Source organism: Ambystoma mexicanum, chromosome 7p (assembly GCF_040938575.1).
Source record: "Ambystoma mexicanum isolate Mex_15411 chromosome 7p, UKY_AmexF1_1, whole genome shotgun sequence".
Classification (NCBI taxonomy): Eukaryota; Metazoa; Chordata; class Amphibia; order Caudata; family Ambystomatidae; genus Ambystoma; species Ambystoma mexicanum.
The window spans coordinates 520,756,887-520,777,483 of record NC_090939.1 but is presented as its reverse complement, the minus strand read 5'-3'; the positions used below and the strand labels follow the sequence as shown (position 1 = coordinate 520,777,483).

At 44.4% G+C, this 20,597-nt stretch overlaps 1 protein-coding gene across 2 annotated transcripts in view; it reads right to left on the bottom strand.

Moving 5' to 3' along the window:
• Positions 1 to 20,597, bottom strand: part of RPGR (retinitis pigmentosa GTPase regulator) — a 951,931-nt gene that overhangs the window by 860,145 nt on the left and 71,189 nt on the right. For both annotated transcript variants that reach the window (XM_069636551.1, XM_069636550.1), the window contains exon 2: positions 4,887 to 5,012. In XM_069636551.1, coding sequence (XP_069492652.1) covers positions 4,887 to 5,012 — 126 coding nt within the window. The remainder of the gene's footprint in view (positions 1 to 4,886; positions 5,013 to 20,597) is intronic.

The following is a 20,597-nucleotide window of genomic DNA, read 5'->3' as shown; positions in this document are numbered from 1 at the left end:
CTGGTCTCCAATCCAGGCCTCCCCATCACTGATACCTACACCAGTGCTTCCTCCAGACAGACCCTTACCGACATCCTCTTTGTCGTTCCATCTCTGCACCTATGGACCCTCCATATGGTCTCTGTTCTTTCTCCTTTTTCCAATTCACCCATTAATGGTGGCACCCAATGGAAGGCCCTCCTGGCCCCCTTCCATTCCTCCAAGACCATCATTAATGTTTACCTAAACGGCACTGTCTTGGTCCAAGGCCCTCAGTCCAACCCCCTCCTTTTTGATAGAAGCTTTCTGCGCCTTATTAACTTCCTTTCTTCTCCTGCTGTCCCTTTGCTCCCCTCTTTGGCTCCTCTGCCTCCCTCTTCCTCTGCCACCTCTACAGCTGCCCCTGCTGATTCTCTGGCCACCTTGTTGCCCCTTTCTTCTGCCATCCATCCGCCACCCTCCTCCTCCTCTTCCTCTTCCTCTTCATTGGCTACCTTACCCTCTCCTCCTTCCTCCTTTGCCCATCCTTGGGCACCTGCAACTGTTCCTCGGGGCGTACCTCTGACCTGTACCCCTCCACGGAAGTCAACCAGCTCCAATTGCCACTGTCAACTCACGATCAGTTGTCAAATACTCCTCTGACATCTGCGTTCTCCTGGAAGAACTCGATCTGGAGGTCGTCGGTCTGACCGAGATGCGCTTCCCAGCCAGCTCTGTCACAAGCTTTGACACTCTCCTTCTTGATGGCTACAAGATACTCTCCGCGCCCAGAACCAACCGTCCCGGTGGGGATGTAGCATTGATCTTCCCGGAGTGGATCCCTGCTTCTATCATTCCTATGCAGGACTACTACTCCTTTGAATTCCTGGTCTGCAGGCTCTCGCTCTCTCCTGGCCTTTTTCTCACTGTGACCACTATCTAGCGGCAGCCCGACCAGGTAGCCACCTTCCTATCTGAGTGGGCAGATCCATCCTCCTCCCTCCATGCCTCTAACTCTCAACGTCTCCTCCTCAGAGACCTTAACATCCACATGGATGCTTCTCGTCCTTCTGCAGGACTCTTTCGCAACCTCTGCGACTCCCTCTGTCTCTATATTCTTCCCTCTGGCCCAACCCACTCTGCAGGGCACGCCCTGGATATTCCGATCTCCTCAGTCTCTCCCTCCCTCTTCCTCCTCCTCTCCCCTTATACCCCTCTCAGCCACCCCCCCCAATTTACCCTCCCCCCCAGGCGAAGCAGATCCCAACACTGCCACCTACTTTCTTGGTCATTCGACCCATGAAGTGTGTGTCAGTTGAGGCCTTTACCGCTACTTTTTCTCCTCCTTCTGCACCTTTGGTTGACTCACATCCCTCTCTAATCTCCATCTTTCTATCTCTGACACTCTTGATGTACTTGCCCCTTTCATGAGGATCCGCCTGAAGCCTAAATCCAAGTGCAACTCTTGGTACGACTCAGACCTCGTCACCCTGAAACGCAAGTGCAGGGTGGCTGAGAGGAAGTGAAAGGCTACAGGCACACCCTCTGACAAACTGGCCTGCTGTCTGCTCCAAAGGCAGAACAGACTCTCTGTCCTCGACAAGAAGAGAGGACTTCCTCCTCCTCTTCCTCCTCCTCTTCCTCCTCTTCTTCCTCCTCCTCTTCCTCTTCCTCCTCCTCTTCCTCCTCTCCTCCACCCACTGGCTTCACCCTCTGATTACCGGCACTTAGCCACACGCTGGCTGCACTCTGTTATATGCTTTTCTCCATCCCCCTCCCTTTTGCACTTCTCCACCCCACCTCAATTTTTGCACTTCTCCCCTCCCCTCTTCCCCCATCTGCGCTTGCGCAATCTGAATGACACAAATCTTAGTAAGATCATGGTTTTGTCCTCCCTTTGTTTCCTCCTCCTTGTCTTGCTGCACCTAGAAACACTTGTGTACAGGCGCGTTATAAATGTCATATCATACCATATGGGTGCTTATCGTCAGACACGCTGGCTAGACCAACTTTTGGAGCTAGGGAAAACACTAGCTTAATTGATGTTGCCCTATTGGGGACAAATACTCGGTCTTATATGGCATGTTTATAATGGCAATTATGGCTGAAAAGTGGCCACAACCACATGGTTATACAAAAATAAAAATTCCTTTGATAGCTTGAATGAATGAGAATAAGATTAGAAACATTGTCCTTGTTCCTGAATCAAGGATGAAGGGTCTCAAATGAGATGGTTTAGAACTAGATATAGCAATCAAGACACTGATAAATTCTTCTATGGATGTCTCGGGAAGTCTGTTGGACTACAACTCGGCTGGCCCACTTGTAATAATGCAGGTTATTTTTTACTACAGATATGCCGTGGTAAGGGGCCAAACCCGGTGGGTACCTGGTTGATGCTGAATGCCTGGCTGATTTAATGCTGAATATCTAGCTGAAAAACAAAGATTGACAACAATGTCTAGGAGAGGAGGGGTGGGGGAAGGATGGGAAGGCCATAGTAGAGGTAAGCCAGGGTTGAATGTAAGGCATTAGTGTGGAAAAGGAAAATGGAGGCACAGTTGAGGGCATGAAGCAAGATGATAGCTGAAGTAAAGAATTATAGCAAGCAGTACCTTTTGGCAAACGTTGACCTGGGTAGGATAATGACCTCACCCCTCTATATTATAATAAGTACTGACATCTGGTATCCCACTTTATATGAAGTAAAGGAGCGAAGGTTGTGAAATGACCAATGTGCACCTTTGATTATAACCCAATCCTTCCCTTTACAGTTGAAGTAGTAAGGCCAATCAGGGGGTATGTGCAAGAGCCAGACCATAAAGATATGAGTACCGGTACTGCTAGATTCTTTGTATACACCGGATCTTAACTGCCTGGAGTCCAACGCTTTGCATGCAGGGTGTGGCTAGGTTCCCCCTGTGGGCGACAGCCAACTTAAATGTGCACCAGTGAAATAGGATACATTGATCCTGTATAGAAACGGAGGTGTGATGCGATGCGAGCCCGCAAAATGGTGCCGCTGCTTATCATGACAACATTGTACCTGTGGCTGGCTGATTAGGAAAGTCCATTCCTTTGCTAGCCCCACTCCCCCAGGTGAGGTTGGCAGCTGGCTGAATAGGGACGTACTTTCAGGAGGAGCTGCTCTGTGGCGTGCAGAGAGATGGACCCGCTGGGATCGTCAGCAGTGGACGTGCAGCAGGAACAAGCTCCAGTGCGGAGAAAGCAGAGCGCCAGCCTGAATCACTTTAGCTACGTGTGGGCGGTGGGTATGCTGCCTGCACCCAGTGCATACACAAGACGTTAGCAAAGAGGACAGCCTGAAGTGAGCAGGTCCTTGCAGTCGGCACTATTTTCCTTAAATGCAGACAATGCAGGTTTGAAGGTGTAATCAGTACGCATCTATGTATTGAGGATTCACAGGTTTGGAGCCCTAGAGGGATAATCACTACTCCTCTGTTTCTGGGCATCTCTGAGGCATGGTTTGCAGCACAGCATCACGCCAGCAGGTACTTGTCACGTCGCAATGTGGAGGAGAAAATAGAGCCTGCGAGTTTAACTTATATTTATTGCAAGTAATACAAATTTGACATACGTATTTCACCTCCTTTACCTTGCCATAGCCGACTGATAACCCATGCCACCACACAATGTTTGAATTCCCTGCTCATTAACTGACATTTAGGCGAATTTGGAAGCAAACAAGACAGCAACAATCGTAACGACTTTCTCTTTAACGAGCGGAAATGAAAACCGTCAATATCAGATGATGATACGCGCCCTATAACCTGAAAAGACAGTCTTCCCACAGAACCCATTTCAGGGTTTCAAAAACGTTCACCACACAATAGTTTACAATCAATGAGCACGAAGACTACTTAAGGCATCAGTTTTTCAGCAAGAAGAAAAGCAAAAATAATATCACATTTTATGCATATATACCCGGCGTTGCCCGGGCTTTCCTTCCCTCATAGGTACAGGTGACTGGGCAAAATTTGGTGCAGATTGGTGAAACAGTGTGGAATGGTATAGGGAACATAAGCAAAACCACAAACCCAACCACAAATGTTCACTTTTGCTGCAATCGGGGGAAGGGATGGGGTGTACAAATGCCATGTAGCCAATAATATCCCCGAGCATTCTTACATGTGGCTTCAAAATTTGGTGCAGATTGGTGAAATGGTTTGAAATTGTATAGGGAACATACATACGCGAAGCCACAAACCCACACCCACATTTTCATTTTTGTTGAAATCCAGGGAAAGGGGTGGGGTGTCCAGATATCATGTAGCAGTGATGTCCGGAGGTTCCTAACAAGTGACTGCACAAAATGTGGTGAAAATTAGTGAAACAGTGCGGAATTTTAGAGGGAACATATGCGAAACCACAATCCCACACCAACATTTGCACTTGTGCTGAAATTCTGGGAAAGGGGTCGGGTTTCCTGAGATCATGGAGCCAGTAATGTCCAGAGGGTCCAAACAGTTGACTGTGCAAAATGTGGTGCAAATTGGTGAAACAGTGTGGAATTGTATAGGGAACCTACGCGAAGCCACAAACCAAACATTTTCACTTCTACATATATAGATAATCAAAATTATATTACATTTGTATATAGTGCTTCATGCTGGGTTTATCTCACTTCTAGGCATTCTAATAATAGGTGTCATGTAGTTTAATGGTATTCTTTTTATCGACATGAATGATGGCAGGCATAGCCAGCCATGAATGGATTCAACTGGCTTACCGTAGGCTGCTCATTGATGCCACTTAAGCGACAAGCTATGTTACTTGCAAGAATAGTAGAATACATTGCCCTTAACATATCCACACATTAAATGTAGACTGGCAAATTCCCTAGTATGCACATCCCACCATTTTCTGATAATACGGACAGTATTGCAGTATTAATGGCAACAACTAACCTGTTACAAGGGCAGTATGTTCATCGCCACACACAATATCAACAGGCTTGTCATTTTTCAGCCAGAATTTGCTTGGAATATTGTCTGCAAACTTGCTTTTGCCAAAAGTGAACACAGCACCCGAATCTTTGGGAAAAATGAAAAGGAAAAGTAATTGAATAGCAGTAGCATGAAGAATAAGAAAAGTTAACTGGAAAATACAGCATCCAAAGAAACACATGGAAATACAAAGCAATTCATGAGGTCCCGGATGGTAAAATACCAATATTGCATACAAATGTTTCGATGAAGTCTGGCTTTAGGTATAGGTGTGTGTAGCGTTACTGAACCGTAGGCACGCAATTCATACAATATTTTTTATGATTTATTATTAATATTAGCCATTAATATTTGAAAGTGATGTGAGATTACTGGAGGAACTAAGTAAAAGTAAGTAAAGCTGATGTTCCTAATGTTTAGTTTGTGTACATTATATAGGCAATTCGGCTGATTTTAGGATCTATATGTGTATATCGCTCCTTAGGCTTCGACTGATGCCAAATGTATCTTTCTTTTTTATTCTGTGTGGATCGTTGTTAGATGAATTGATTTGCTACTGGAATTTCTTAATGATATGTAAATGCACTTTATTTTGCGTTTGATACTTTTTAATTTTTATTAAGAATGTGTTAAAATATTAGGCATTTGGTTTATTTGAAACTTTTACCAATTTAAGAGAAAACAAAAACAGAATTTTACTATCATACAAAATGAACAAAAAAAGAGAAAAAGGAAAAAAATGGGAGATAAAATACAAATTAAAAACATTTAGAACTCTTAGTAGATGCAAATCACCCTTCAATGTGCAAATCAACAGAATCTAGGAGGGCAATACTTTATATTAAAACTGATTTAAATATTTCATCTATGAACATAGTGCAAAGGTCACTTAAAAATGTTCACCCAACACATGGGCTCCCACCAGCCTGAAGTGCTGGGTACCTCGTTTATGAGTTCTCATCTCTAAGATTTGGGCAGCAAAGACTCAAATGTTTTCCCTTCATGTTTTACATAGAGTTAAGAACCTTGTTAGTTAGCAACAGGTTCATCTTAACATGCATGAAGAGGTCTCAATGTCGAGCACTTGGAAATTTAACCAAGTACTTGGGAAGTACATTCACAGCCTTTGTCTCCTTATTCAAATAATCCTAAAGCGTGTATCCCTTTTCCGTTTCTGTTCTTATCCAGTCCCAGGACCATATTTTCTTTTTAGCTGTTTCCGAGTTTAAAAACAACATTTCCACCTTGATGTTGGCGTCATCCAGAATGGCTAAACAATGTTTTGACCACAATTCTTGAACCCAGTTCAGATCGGCTCCCTTATTTATTTGAAGGATTTTAATTTGGGGAGATTGATTATCCATAATTAGCTTACGAAACAGGGACAGAGACTTCCATGCCACAACCGCGTAAATTGAAAGCAAGCACAATACATGCATCATAATGGCAATTTGTACGCACTTCAGGAGGCCTAGAATATTTCTCCAGAATAATCCTTATAGAAAGCTCTAGACCTCTGATAGGAAGCACAATGATGCCTCTGCGATATAAGACAGGGTTGGGATTACCTTTTGTTTTTAGAATGTCAATACAGTGAGTAAGGAGACTCTCCCAAACCTTTTAAGAATCATCACTTCCTGGGTGGCTAGATTCTTTGCCTTTGATTTCAGTTCCACTATACGCGGTGTGTCATTTACACTGCAGTTTATCTCAATTCCCAGGTATCTTGAGTTTTCCACTTGCAAAACTTGTCAATTTCCAAACCGCCATCGGAAATTACGTTTCCAAGACAGCCGATTTGGAGACATTTATGTTTAATGCATTTGTCAGTTCTCTGGAGACCGATGGGGGTTTGATCAAGAATAATAAGGTCATCAGCATATAGCATCCACCCCACCAGCTCCCCATTTAATTTTGGTGGCAAGGCACCACTAACCTCTATCACCTCTTTTGGGTTAGAGATAAATAAATTGAACAATTCAGGGGCCAGGGGACAGTCTTGTTTCAAACCTCAAAAGGTGGGTATTTTTTTAGTTAATAAACCTTTTTTTGATTTAATCTAATCTGTATAGAGGTACCCGTGTACAAAGCCCCGATTGGTCCAAGGTTGTTTGCTGGACAACCCAGGGCTGACATTTCTTTCCATAAAGACTCTCTATCCACACGATCGAATGCTTGCGCAAGATCGATAATGCAATGCAGACTCTTGTGCTCTAAGCTTTAGCACATTCAACAGGAATAGATTTAGGTTGCACCCGACTCCCTTGACAAAACCAGTTTGCCTTTGGTCGAAATGCCCTGATTTAGCGACCCGCCTTTTTAATCTAGTCAGGATCAGGGATGCAACATTTCTTCCAAGGACATCCAAAAGGTCAATAGGACGGGAGGTCTTTGGATCCATAATATTGCCCTTTTTAGAAATAGGCACCACAATGGCGGTCTTCCACAAATCAGGGACTTTCCTCTGGTTCAAGATCTCTGCAAAAAGAATCATTCAGAAGTCAGCCCATTCTTCAGGTGCTTTCTTAAGCATCCAATTCGAAAGGCCATCCTGCCCCGGAGAACGAGAGTTGCTTGCTCTCTTTATCATGCCCGTGATATCACCTTTCTCAAGATTTAAGAGCCAACAAGATTTAAGCGAGGGGGCCACTAAGGTCTCCTTATCCGACGGTCTCTCCCTCAAAGAATGCCCCAAAAAAAAATAAGTACCCAATCGTCCTTTGCACTGCGTTACATTGAAGAGCCCTCTGATTTGCCCTTACCTCATTCAGTAATAACCACAGGCATCTCGAATCATTGGTCGCAAGGATTTTTAGCATACGTTCTGCGTCACCCTATAGTACTGAACTTTTGTGGATAGGCAGCCAATTTTGTACTGTTTTTTGCGTATTTTGATAGAGCCAGTTTCAGTCAGTCCCTGGAGAGAACGCAGTTTTCTAATATCTCTATGCAACTGGCGTTTTCTTAGAACTATTTCAATGTTATATGCATGTCTAGGTCTAAATTGTGTTTTTTGCCCAGGCACTTCGTCTCAACCAAGTCAATAAACAAGGATCAATAACTCGAACCAACACACAAATAGTCCAGAGCAGCCCTTTATTTGGCATCGATTAGCTGTACGTCACTGGGATTCAAATAAAATCTATTTTGCCCGGGTCTTATCCCCACCTCATGCTCCCACACTTTCACATTCCATTGGTTTGGCGATTCCAAAACCAATTCCACCAAGTCATGATCACTATATTCCATTCCAATTACCTCCAATGCTATAACCAGAGCGGACACATTAGTAGAAACAAACAAGTAATCCAGGGTGGAAGACTGATCGCCTCTCCTCCATTTGGGTATCACTGGTATGTCACCTGGGGTCTGTCCATTCAAAAGGTGGAAACTTCGTTCATCGAGCTTCCTTCGCCAAGTCCTAACCCTTGGGCTTTCCTTTTTCACTTTAACCCTCTCCTGCACCGCTAGGTTGTAGATCTCTTTCCCCATGCAGTTTATATTTAGATTTCCACGCAAAATCATCATAGGGTTAGTGTATTGTGTTTTACAGTTGTCAATTAAAGCCATTACCACCTCTACAAACATTCATCTTTCCAAGCCAGCAGATTCCAGTCCAAGTTAATGATGAATAAACATGCAAGGATCGTATCGCTCGGTTTTACCATCTCTAGCACCAATAGCTGCATATAATGGTTTGGGTTTCTCATTTTAACCACTTTCAGACCCAAACCAAAGTGTTATTAGGCCTGTGGTCAGTCTGCCTTTCACAACTTTTTTTGCGGGATTTAAGAAGAGAGTACATTCATCTATCAAAGGGAGAGTGGATAACCAGGTCTCATGAAGACAAAGAATATCATACTGTTTTAGATTGATCCTTTCATTATGGAAAAGGTGTCTAAACCCTTTAGAATTCCAACTACCAAAAGAGATGGTTTCAACCGTGGGCTGCTTTGAACATTACTGGTTTTTATTTGAATTCAAAGCCTGAAGGTTTCTCTGTAGCTAGTCCCCGGGGATCTGTCATCCAGGTGGCCAGGGCACGGCCATCACTATTGGATCCAGTTCCTGGGGGTGGACCAGTGAGGGAGGATCACCTGGATGGGGGAGGGGGGGTCGCATGGGAAATGTATCCCCCTTCCTTTAACACCCTTTCCCCCATCCTCTCAAGTAGGACAGTCCAAAGCACTGTCCCCCTTTTCTAAATCTAACACTTTCGCAAAACACAAAGGACCAACACCAGAGCCGTTTACCTGACATGTCCCAATACAAGGGTCAGGCAAAGTCAGGCAATTGATCAGAATCAAAACACACCTGACGACCCTTTCGCTTCCCCACAGGGATAAAAGGTGAAGCCAGAGCGCACAGTATGAGCAAGATGAGCCCGGCAGACAGCACAATGAGGCGGCTAAGCAGGCGCGGCAGTTGAAGCGAAGGAAAAAGGCGCCAGGAATCGAGAGGATGGCACGGAGAGAAGCAACCTTGCCCTTTTCGTCGCAGACCCGCAGAACCTTTGTAGAAGAGAGCCTAAGACTGTAAACAATAGCACCAGTGTCTTGTAGCAGATGTCAACGGTACACGGGGGAAGCCTACACCGATGAGCAGGAGCAAAGGAAGCTCCTGCGACCATGGCACCAGTCTTGACTCTAATGAAGAAGAAGAAAAGCCAAGCGGTTCATCACAGCCAGTGTGTCGAAGAGGAACCAATAAGAACCGGGCTGTGTTGAGGGAGAATCACAAAGTGGCTAGTTTTGAACCAAGTTCGATGATCTAGGAAAGAAATGCAAAGGGAGTTACGGGGAGACCAGCTGCAGAGGGAAATCGGCATCAAGTGGGTGCTAACTCAAGGGACTCTGGTCGATCCACATCTGAACGAAAATACATATACCAGAAGCCCGTAGGAGGTCCAGTGATACAGAGGGTCAAGCAAAATCCCTGTACAATCGAAAGACTTTGATCTACAAACTAAGTGAAAGAACAGGAATTGAATCCTGCAGAGAGAAGAAACAAGGGAAGCAAATCCCAAGAGGGGCAAAGTCTGAAGTCCCAAAGAATAGTGTGCTTTTGAACTGTGGCGTACAATACCAGAAGGGTGAGCGCCCAGACGAAGGGGACCCAGGGGTGAACTCATCACCCAGCGAACATTGGAAACAAACTTTTCATTTGTTAAAGGGACTTTTGTTTTGTTATTTGAACACGTCAGGTCCTTGAAAATAACAGATTTTTAAGTGAAACAAGACTTGGCCCAGACAGCTGAAAGCTTGAGAGAGCGTCCTGAGAGCTGCCATTATAACTGTTGTCTTGGGCTGGAGAAGCCCAAAACTGACTGTGCTCCAAGCTCCCATCTTACGCAGTGACCAAAACGTGGGGAAGGGAGACCCAAGCTACTGTATACTGACATGTTATTTGAGAACACTTCTATCTTTTATTGAGACTTATCCCACACCCCTTTTTATATTAGTTGTGAGGTTTGGCAATAGATTTCTTAGTATAGGCCATTTTTATGTTGACACAACGCCACTTCGACTGCCTTATTTTTCATTTGATGGTCAACAGTTGCTCCCATCTTAGATATAGGTTTAGAGTAGGTGTTTTACCAACCTGCATACAGCATTCATTGTTCAATAAACATCCTTGAACTGTGATCACTTGTGTCTCTCTTACTTGTTACCATGAGGTCCTCAGATATAGTGACAGGCGGGGGATGCGACTCAATTGAAACACATTGATGAACCCTCCAATTTCAAACGTTTAGTCAGAGAGCCTCCAATACTTCCATTGCCACCAAGGAATGAATAGGTTTTGATATATGTAGCAGTAGGGAAGCTATTATTCCCCCTGGGAAAAGAGGAATGATTCCTACAGATTTCGTTTTTATTCCCCTTCCGGGGTGTTACACACGATTATCCCCAAAATCTGGCTTAGCATGGAAGTTTGTGATAGACGTCTTAGCAGGCATTATTGATCCCAACCTCTGAGGAGACATGAAGGTTCTCTTACAGAATCATGGCAAAGTCCCTTTTGAGGTACGTCGGGTGACCAAATTGCACAGGGAATTTGGAGCTAGCTCTGTTCCCTCAGTTCCAAGAAAGTGAACCAGATGAAACAGACAGAGGTAACTTAGGCTTTGGAGAAGCTGATGAATCCCCTACCATTGGAGAAAGGAAAGTAGAGGAAAAGAAGAAGAAGAAAGAAGAAAGAAGAAAGAAGAAAGAAGAAGCCTAGAGAAGGAAAGTCTGTTTTTCTTCTTAAAACCAGGGTTACTTTACAAAAAAGAAACCTCCTCTGAAACGTTAATAAAAACTCAACTGGTTATACCTAAAAAAGTCACAGAAAGGTTGTGCTAGAGATCGCACATATTCCATTTTACGGGAGGACATTTGGGCCAAGCTAAAACCCAGGTGCATATTAGTGGAAAGTTTTACTGGGCAGGTGTCTAAGCCGACATCAAAACTTTTGTACAAACATGGGAGATTTGTCAAAAGACCAACCTGCACGTTCCATTACCTGCCCCACTGAATCCGTTGCCAATTATAGAAGTCCCCTTTTCAGAAATTGGCATGGACATAGGACCTCCGAAAACATATAAATTGGGCAACAAGTATGTCCTGGCGATCGTGGATTATGCGACCCGATAACCAGAGGCATTCCCAATGTGAAAATAATAGCACTCAGCAAATCCTGAAACATCTTCTACCGTATTTCTCTAGGCTTGGCTTTCCCAAGGTAATACTAACAGATCAGGGTTCAAATTTTCCGAGTATGTTTATGGCGGAAGTCAAAGAGCTACTACATATTACCAATTTGCGAACTTCTGGGTACCATCTCCAAACTGATGGTCTAGTAGAAAGATTCAATAAGACCTTGAAACTAATTCTATGAAAATTCGTCGACACCGACGGGAAGGACTGGGACCGAATGATTCCCATGGGCAATATTTGCAGTGAGAAAAACACCCCAAGCTTCCACAGGTTTCTCTCCCGTCGAGCTACTCTATGGAAGAGAACCGAGGGATGTCCTGGACATGCTCCGGGAAACCTGGGAAGAACGAGAGGAGGCCCCATTTCAATATAATATCCCAACCCGCCACTAGAATCAGGGAACAGATCTAATTAGTCCGGGACTTCGTTTGTACTCACATGGGAAAGGCACAAAACCAGCAAAATGCCAGTTACGTCCAAAAAGTAAAGTTACAATCTGAGTATTGGGGAGATACTCAGTACACCTCCAAAATATCAAGGAGGATGTACTAGTAACGATTCTTTGAACTAGATCTCTACGGTTTGAACAATTCTGTCGCATTGGTTGCCCTATAAAACATTTAAACTATCTAAATGTGTTGTAAATAGAGGCCAACCTTTACAGTTTTTCACTGTTCAATAACTGTCTAGCACGTGTGTATTTATATTCTAATGTCAATGTTCATTTACTAGTGTTTTGAATACATTTGTTTTTTCTTTTCCTATTCTATATAAAATGTTTGTCAATGACATGCAGATTCTGTTTTTTCTCTGATATAGGAACCACTTGAACAGGGGAATATAATGCGGAATTGAGCCTGCACCTCTTTGACATTGGCTAAGCATAAAAAAAGCTAAAGCTCACTCAACATGTGTTTTTTGCTCCCCTCTCAATTAATGATAACAAGCTAAATCACACAGATCTACTGATACTAAGCATGCAAAAAATGTTGTCATCTTTACATAAAATGTATATGTGAAGTAACAAAAATCTATGTGGTAGGACGCCACTCCTTTGTTTCAATAGCAAATAGCTCTCAAGTCCTCCCACATCCCTTGAGCAGTCCCTTCCATTACACACGATCCTGGAGACTCTGCATTGACTTCCTTCAAGTTAATGCAATATCGGACTTCAATGCCTATCCCATACCAAGCATCGATGACCTAATTGATAAACTACGAACAGCCACCCATGTATCGATCTATCCTAGATTTAACAAAGGAGTACTGGCAAGTCCCAATATATAGGCTAGATAAGGTAAAAACTATGTTTTCAACACCCCTAGGGTTATTCCAGTTTAAAGTCCTCTCTTTCGGCCTACACTGGGCACCAGCTACATTCCAACGTTTTATGGATAATATCTTACAACCCTATTCAGACCTTTGTGGAGCTTACATTGACTATATTGTCATTTATAGTAAGACCATCACTTCCATCTTTATACCATCTTGAAAGTCTGGTCTAACTGCAAATCCAGCTAAATGCAGATTATCCTAATCCGCCATGAAATATCTTGGCTTCTTCGTAGGGAACAGAACTGTACAGCCCCAACATTAAAAAGTAAAAGCCGTCTTGGATACTCCAACTCCAAAGACCAAAAGAGACCTTAGAGCTTTCCTTGGGTTAATAGGTAATTACTGTAGGTTTATCCCTAACTATTCAGATAAAATGGCACGGTTGATAGATACACTTAAAAATGCTGAACCCCAGAAACTTCAGTGGAGCGAGGACGACGAAGTATGCTGTAACATCCTAAAGCAAACACTATGCCAAAACCCAACCCTAAAGGTAGTCGACTTCTCAAAGGAGTTTTTGTTACAGACAGACGCCTCCCTTACAGGGTTAGGGGCCGTCCTGTCCCAAATTTCCAATGGACTAGAACACCCCATACTATACACCGGTCTCAAGTTATTCCACATGAGAAAAACTACTACGTGGTGGAACTAGAGGCCCTAGCCTTCAAGTGGGCCATTATCCATCTCAGGTACTATCTATTAGGAAGAAAGTTCACTCTGGTTACCGACCTCTCACCCTTAGTCTGGTTTAGACAACGCAAAGAGTGAAACCCTCGGGTCATGCAATGGTTTCTAGACCTACAACCCTATTGTTTCACGGTGAAGCACTGGAAATGAAAAGACCAGGGAAACATGGATTTTCTTTCCTGGTTCCCCTGTGAAACAAATGTGGCTGCATCGCATGGAGGAAGGGTATGTGAGAAACCTAAAGGTGTCTCCCTAGCTAATCCCGGGGGATCTGTCATCCAGGTGGCCAGGACACAGCCATGGCTATTGGATCAAGTTCCTTGGGGTGGACCAGTGAGGGAGGATCACCTGGATGAGGGGACTCCTCGGGGAGTGGGGCACCGACGGGCACAAAGGACAACAGACTAACATCAGAGCAGTTTACCTCACATGTCCCAATACAAGGGCCATTATACATCTCAGGTACTATCTATTAGGAAGAAAGTTCACTCTGGTTACAGACCACTCACCCTTAGTCTGGATTAGACAACGCAAAGAGGGAAACCCTCGGGTCATGCAATGGTTTCTAGACCTACAACCCTATTGTTTCATGGTGAAGCACCGGAACGGAAAAGACCAGGGAAACGTGGATTTTCTTTCCTGGTTCCCCTGTGAAACAAATGCGGCTATATCACATGGAGGAAGGGTATGTGAGAAACCGGAAGGTGTCTCCCTAGCTAGTCCCGGGGGATCCATCATCCAGGTGGCCAGGACACGGACATGGCTATTGGATCCAGTTCCTTGGGGTGGACCAGTGAGGGAGGATCATCTGGATGGGGGGGTTGGGGGGAGTGGGACACCGACGGGCACAAAGGACAACAGACTAACATCAGAGCAGTTTACATGACATGTCCCAATACAAGGGTCAAGAATAGTCAGGCAATTGATCAGAATCACACACACCTGACGGCCCTTTCGCTTCCCCACAGGGGTAAAAGGTGGAGCCAGAGAGCACAGTATGAGCAAGACAAGCCTTGCAGACAGCACAACGAGATGGCTAAGCAGGGGCAGCAGTTCAAGCGAAGGAGAAAGGCAGCAGGAATCGAGAAGGTGGCGAGGAGAGACGTGACCTTACGCTTTTCGTCCCAGATCCATATAACCTTTGTGGAAGAGAGCCTAAGACCGCGAACATTAGCACCAGGGTCTTGTAGTAGATGTCAACGGTATACGGGGCCAGCCTACGCCGATAAGCAGGAGCGAGGGAAGCTCCCGCGGTCGTGGTACCGGCCAGGACTCCGATGAATAAGAAAAGCCAAGCGAATCATCACAGCCGGTGAGTCGAAGGGGAACCAATAAAAACCGGGCTTTGTTGTGGGAGAATCGCAAGTGGCACATTTTGTAACCAGGTTTGATGATCTAGGAAAGCCAGACCAGCTGCAGAGGGCAATCAGCACCACGTGGGTGCTAACTTAAGATGATTCTGGTCTGCATCTGAGCGAAAATACATATACCAGAAGGCCATAGACAGTTCAGCGAAATAGGTCAAACTGGTCATACAGAGGGTCAACTAAAATGCCTGTATAATCGAAAGACTTTAATCTACAAACTAAGTGAAAGAACAGGAAGTGAATCCCGCAGTGAGAAGAAACAAGGTGAGTGAATCCCAAGAGGGGCAAAGTCTAAAGTCCCAAGAAATGGTGTGTTTTGGAACCGAATGGTCAGCACCCAGAAGAGGGGGACCCAGTAGTTAAGCCATCACCCTACGTGAAACTGTGATAAACAATTGAGAAAGGTCAGCACCCAGAAGAGGGGGACCCAGGGGTGAACTCATCACCCACCGAACATTGGAAACCAACTTTTCATTTGTTAAAGGGACTTTCGTTTTGTTATTTGAAGACGTAAGGTCCTCGAATACAATAGACTTTCAAGTGAAAGCTCGACAGTGCGCCCTGAGAGCTGCCCTTAGAACTGTCGTCTCACGCTGGAGAAGCCCAACTCTGTTCTGTGCTCCAAGCTCCCATCTTACCCAGTGTCCAAAATGTGGGGAAGGGAGACCCAAGCTAATACATCCAGACATATTATTTAAGAACCCTTATTTCTTTTCTTGAGAACTATCCCACACCCCTTTTTGTATTAGTTGTGAGTTTTTGCAAGAGGTTTCTTAGTATAGGCCCTTTTTATGTTGATACAACACCACTAGGACTGCCTTAGTTTTCATTTGATGGTCGACGCTTGCGCCCATCTTAGATATAGGTTTAGATTAGGTGTTTTCCCAACCTGCATACAGCATTCTTTGTTCAATAAACATCCTTGAACTGTAATCACTTGTGTCTGTCTTACTTGTTGTCACCATGAGTTCCTCACAACATCCACCCCCAGTTTTCTTCACCGTCCAAGTTTGAATTTGGGCGATCTTGGACCACTATCAACCATTTTAAATCTGCTTGTCTGTTAATTGTGATCTTTAGAGCTATTCGGTCACCAGAGTACTCACCATCAAGGCCCTGGTCAAACTCTCCTCCACCTACTAACTTGGTGTTTGCAGATTCGCACCTATGTACAAACCCATCTTTCTCACAATTATTATTATTCATGAGAGGTAGGTGTCCTACCTCAGCCCCCTACCCCCTGATACTCAAACTGTCTGGCTCCCATTTCTCTGATATCAAAACCCAAGGGCCAGAAGGCCTCTACTGATTCCAAAAGCAGGGCGCAAATCATTTTAGAATGTATGCACAAAAATACCCAGTCAAATTCATTAGGAATGGGGAACTCAACTGTCGCAATATCAACTGATTGCAATTCACAGAGTTTGGGTATATGATGAAATAATCGAAATACATCTGAGAGGATTCAGCATTAGACCATCCTCCACAGAAACAAATCTCTGCAGAATCACCCTGCACCCCCCACTTTTACTCACCTATAAAGGTCTCCCTTTTTAGTTGACGACCTTTGTTAATGTCTATACTTTTAGACGCGGCCCACTGAACAACCTCATTTATTTCAGGCCAGCCGTTTGGTTCTCTGTCAAAGTAGCTTTTGGGGGAAATTTCTAGGTCCCTTTCTTTCTTCTTAGCAAACCAACTGCTGCGCAAATGGTTGCCGTGTGAGTTCACACCAATGCCTATCCCTACTGTGGCAGATCTCTTGTTCAAATCGCCCAGTTGATACTTCACAGTTTCCTTTATCTTTAAGTAGAGAGAGGGTCTGTATGCGTTTTTCCTCCAAAGTCAAGAATCTTTTAGTCGGTGCCTCAGTTGGTAGCGTATACAGGGGAGCTTTCACAGCAGTTACTTCCACTGATTCTTGAGAAGCTAGATTCCCCCCAGATACATTTGATGACCAAGACAAAGCTACTGCTTGAATACTTCCTTCGTCTTCATATACTGAAAGATCTAATCGTTCCTGTTCAATGCTTTGCTGACTTTTGCCTCTAATTTGATCCAGATTTTGCAAATTTAATTCCTCAGTTTGGGAGGAGGTGTTTACAGGGGTCTCAGTAACGGAGGTTCTTCCATCCTTGCTGTGCCCACTAAACTGTGGGGCTTTTCCCAGCTCGGAGAATGCTCTTTTAAAATTCTGAATGAAGCCTCGAAACCCATTTGTCTAGGATGATTTCTTGAGGGGCATGTTTTGGGATTTTTTTGTTTGCTGTTGCTACACAAGTTTGTTGTTTCTAGCTATCTGTTTCCTTTTTGTTCAAGAATAGAAGATTTCGTATATTTTTTTCTTTTTCCATTGTCGCTTGCTTACTCAGGTCAATATCCACTACATGGGATTTATCTGGTGAAGGGTCGGGACCGAAACTTGACCTCTGAGAGCTTCCCTGCTTTTAGGCATCACTGTCACCTCCTCCGGCCCTTCCAGTACCCATGGATCAATCTGCTTTTTGGTCTCAACAAATAGGGTTTGCAGCAACGTTGAGTCCTTTGCTATACCCTCCACTTCACCATTATATACATTTGGGCTCGTTTGGACTGTCTGACAGTTGGGGGCATTATTAGATATGATCACGACAGAGGGATTAAGCTGCACTCTTTTTGCAGCTTCTTTACCCCATTTCAAAATCTCCTTTGCCGCATCCAGTTCTTTTTTTATTGGCCCCCAACCTCCGTCATGTGATCACAGAGTAATTTCTGAAGTAGCCCTTCCTCAGTTTTTTCAGTCCAATCTTCATTGAAACGTTGGTAGGAAGCCTCCATGTGTACAAGCTTTGAGTGAGTCATTGCCAGCAATGTAGCCTGGTCCTTGTAGTTTTAATTAATAGACTGATATAGTTTTAAAAGCGGTGCCAATGATATAGTTAAGGCCGACATAAGGCTACACTGAGTCTGGAAACTTGCTGCATTTTATTGATTATTCATACCGGAGCTCCTCCGACTATTGCTATTTCTTTTATGTCTTGTATTTTTTGGCGGAGAGCATATTGATTCAGAGGATGAGTCAGTGCCAGAAATCACCAGAGCATTTTCACCACACAGCCCAAGGTGCTGGTACAAGATGTGTTCACTTGAGCTAGCGATTATGTCCTTTGTAACCTTCTGCTTTTCTCAATCTCTTTGAGTGGTTCATTTCACTTGTGTATCCGGCGATCTGGCTAGGTTCAGGGAGGCTTCTCTTCCTTGAGAAGACCTTACTTCTTCCCATTTGCAGCAATATTTTCGCAATCCCTCCAGTCAATCTAGAGGCTGCAAAGGTATCGCCTTACCTAAACTCACCTCACTCATTTCCAACAGCTCATTCAGAGTTGGAGTAATTGGCATACATCTTAACTGAGATGAAGAGGCCCACCTTTGGGGGTCTACTCCTTCACCTTTCCCATTTGGCCCATTTACTAGCCCTTTTTTCTAGATAGCTTTTTTGGCACGGGTCCGGGTCCACTCTCCCCGCACAAGCTTGTTTTCCACCAAGCCAGCTAAAACATTCTCGTCCTCAATCAGCTCTGCATCTGGGAGTTCATGCTGGCATGATCATCCCAATCTTTTGCCCCTGCCGCTCGTCGTTTGCACCCCTTCTGGACTGATATTTGAGTCAGTGAACCTGCGGCCACCCTCTCAGGGCTTTCAATCCCATAAGGCACTACCACCAGCCTTATAGGACTTTTCAGGGGGCACTCCGCGTCCTCCTACTCTGCTGATAAATTGACTTGCTCGATTATGAAAGACAGAGGCGGTTTGTCACTTGTCAGTGAGAGGCAATTGTCCGACTGATTTCCTGTTAGGGAAGACTTTTCATTCAACATTAGGGAGGAAGTATGGTCAATTCCTTTCTCCTTTTCAAGGGTTTTTGACTGTGCCCACGTATTGGGTAAGTCTGCCGACAAAGGGAAAGCCGATTTACTCCCCTCGGGCTCGCTACTTGGGCTCGCTACTTGGGCTCTCTCTTCCCCACGAAGGGTTGCCCCCAACGAAAACAGGGCTAAGGTATTTGCATAAGCTGTTGTCTCGTACACAAACAGACACAGATATAGCCCTAACTTGAGAGCATGGACTCAATGTTTCTCAGGACCTGGGGCCGGAGCAGTCCCTTGAATGTAGACAAACCTGACTTCTGGTCCTTTGGTTGGCATTCATACTGAGATCCATTTTCACTGTGTCGCTTTACTCGACAGCCGGCGGGAGTAGAAAGCTCAGTTCCCGGAACTCCTAAACTCCAAGCTCCACTACTCGATGGACAGCACAGTCAGCCACTCCGTGCCGCGCCGTGGATAGCTTAGTGATTTTGCAATTGGGTTCCACCTCCAGCAACACACTTTCCCAACAAACAGGGACAAGAGACTGTAGCACAGCCAGCCACTCTTCACCACTATTTATTCTAGAAAATTATTTAACATCTCGCATAACATGAATCTCAGAAATATAACATTGGTTTGAGGCATTCTGTTGAAAATGCTATGTCGCTTAAGATATTTTTACATGAATGCATTCATAACTTTTTTATTTTTAAAGAGCTATGCAAATGCATTATGTCCTTCTTTGGCTTTCTGGTTTTCAGTATATCAGTTTATCCCAAATATCAGAAAACATTTATATATTTTTCTGCATACAGAATCAACAAAGCATCCCTGTTACGGCATGCCTCCATTACATTAGTGATCATGAAACGATTGAAATATGGAGCACTTTGAAAGTTATACATATTTATTTAGAGTTTTATGTAGCACCCGGCATGCCACGCAGGCAGCTTCAGAGATTTTGACAAGAGGAGGGGCAGAGCGGAGTTCCTGGGACACATTGGAGAAAAGATGAGTTTTGAGAAGTCTTCTGAATTCTAAAATGAATAAGTGTGGATCGAACAACTTGTAGTAGACGGATCCAAAAGCAAGCTCTTGTCCAAGGCAGGACGAGCAGACAATTGGGCAGGAGGTTAAGCTTAGTGAAGACGAGAAGAGAGTTAATCAAATGAAATACATTCACCCAATATGGGTGTGCAGCAAAGACGGTCAATTTACTAGATTGAAATACAATACAATAACCTGCAGCACGTTTCCATCGAAACTGAAAAGCTGGAACAACTCCCCAAAAGACAAATCAGTGGGCCTCATTACGAGTTGGCCGGTATGTGGTAAAACCGCCGGTAATAACGTTTGCCAGCACTTTTACTGGAACGGCTAACTACAACTTTGCCGGTGGGGGTTAAGGACTTACCTCCTCCAGCTAATAGCTGGAGGTAAATCTGACCCCTACTGGTCCAAAAATGCCTGTATTACCGGCACAGCCGCTAATAGCGGCAAAATTCCCTCATGGAGTCCTATGGAACTCCATGGAATAGGGATTTACCATGTATACCGGCACTTGTAATCTGCCGGTAATAGCGGCAGACAAGTGCTGGTAACGGTAATTGCGTTTCCTGGTATTCCGGAAGACGTATTATGAGGCCCAGTGTCCTTTATTCGCTTTTCAACACAGACAGTGGTCCGGTTATGTAGTTCCTGAGAAGATGCATTCTCTCGCTTCAGGGAGCGATC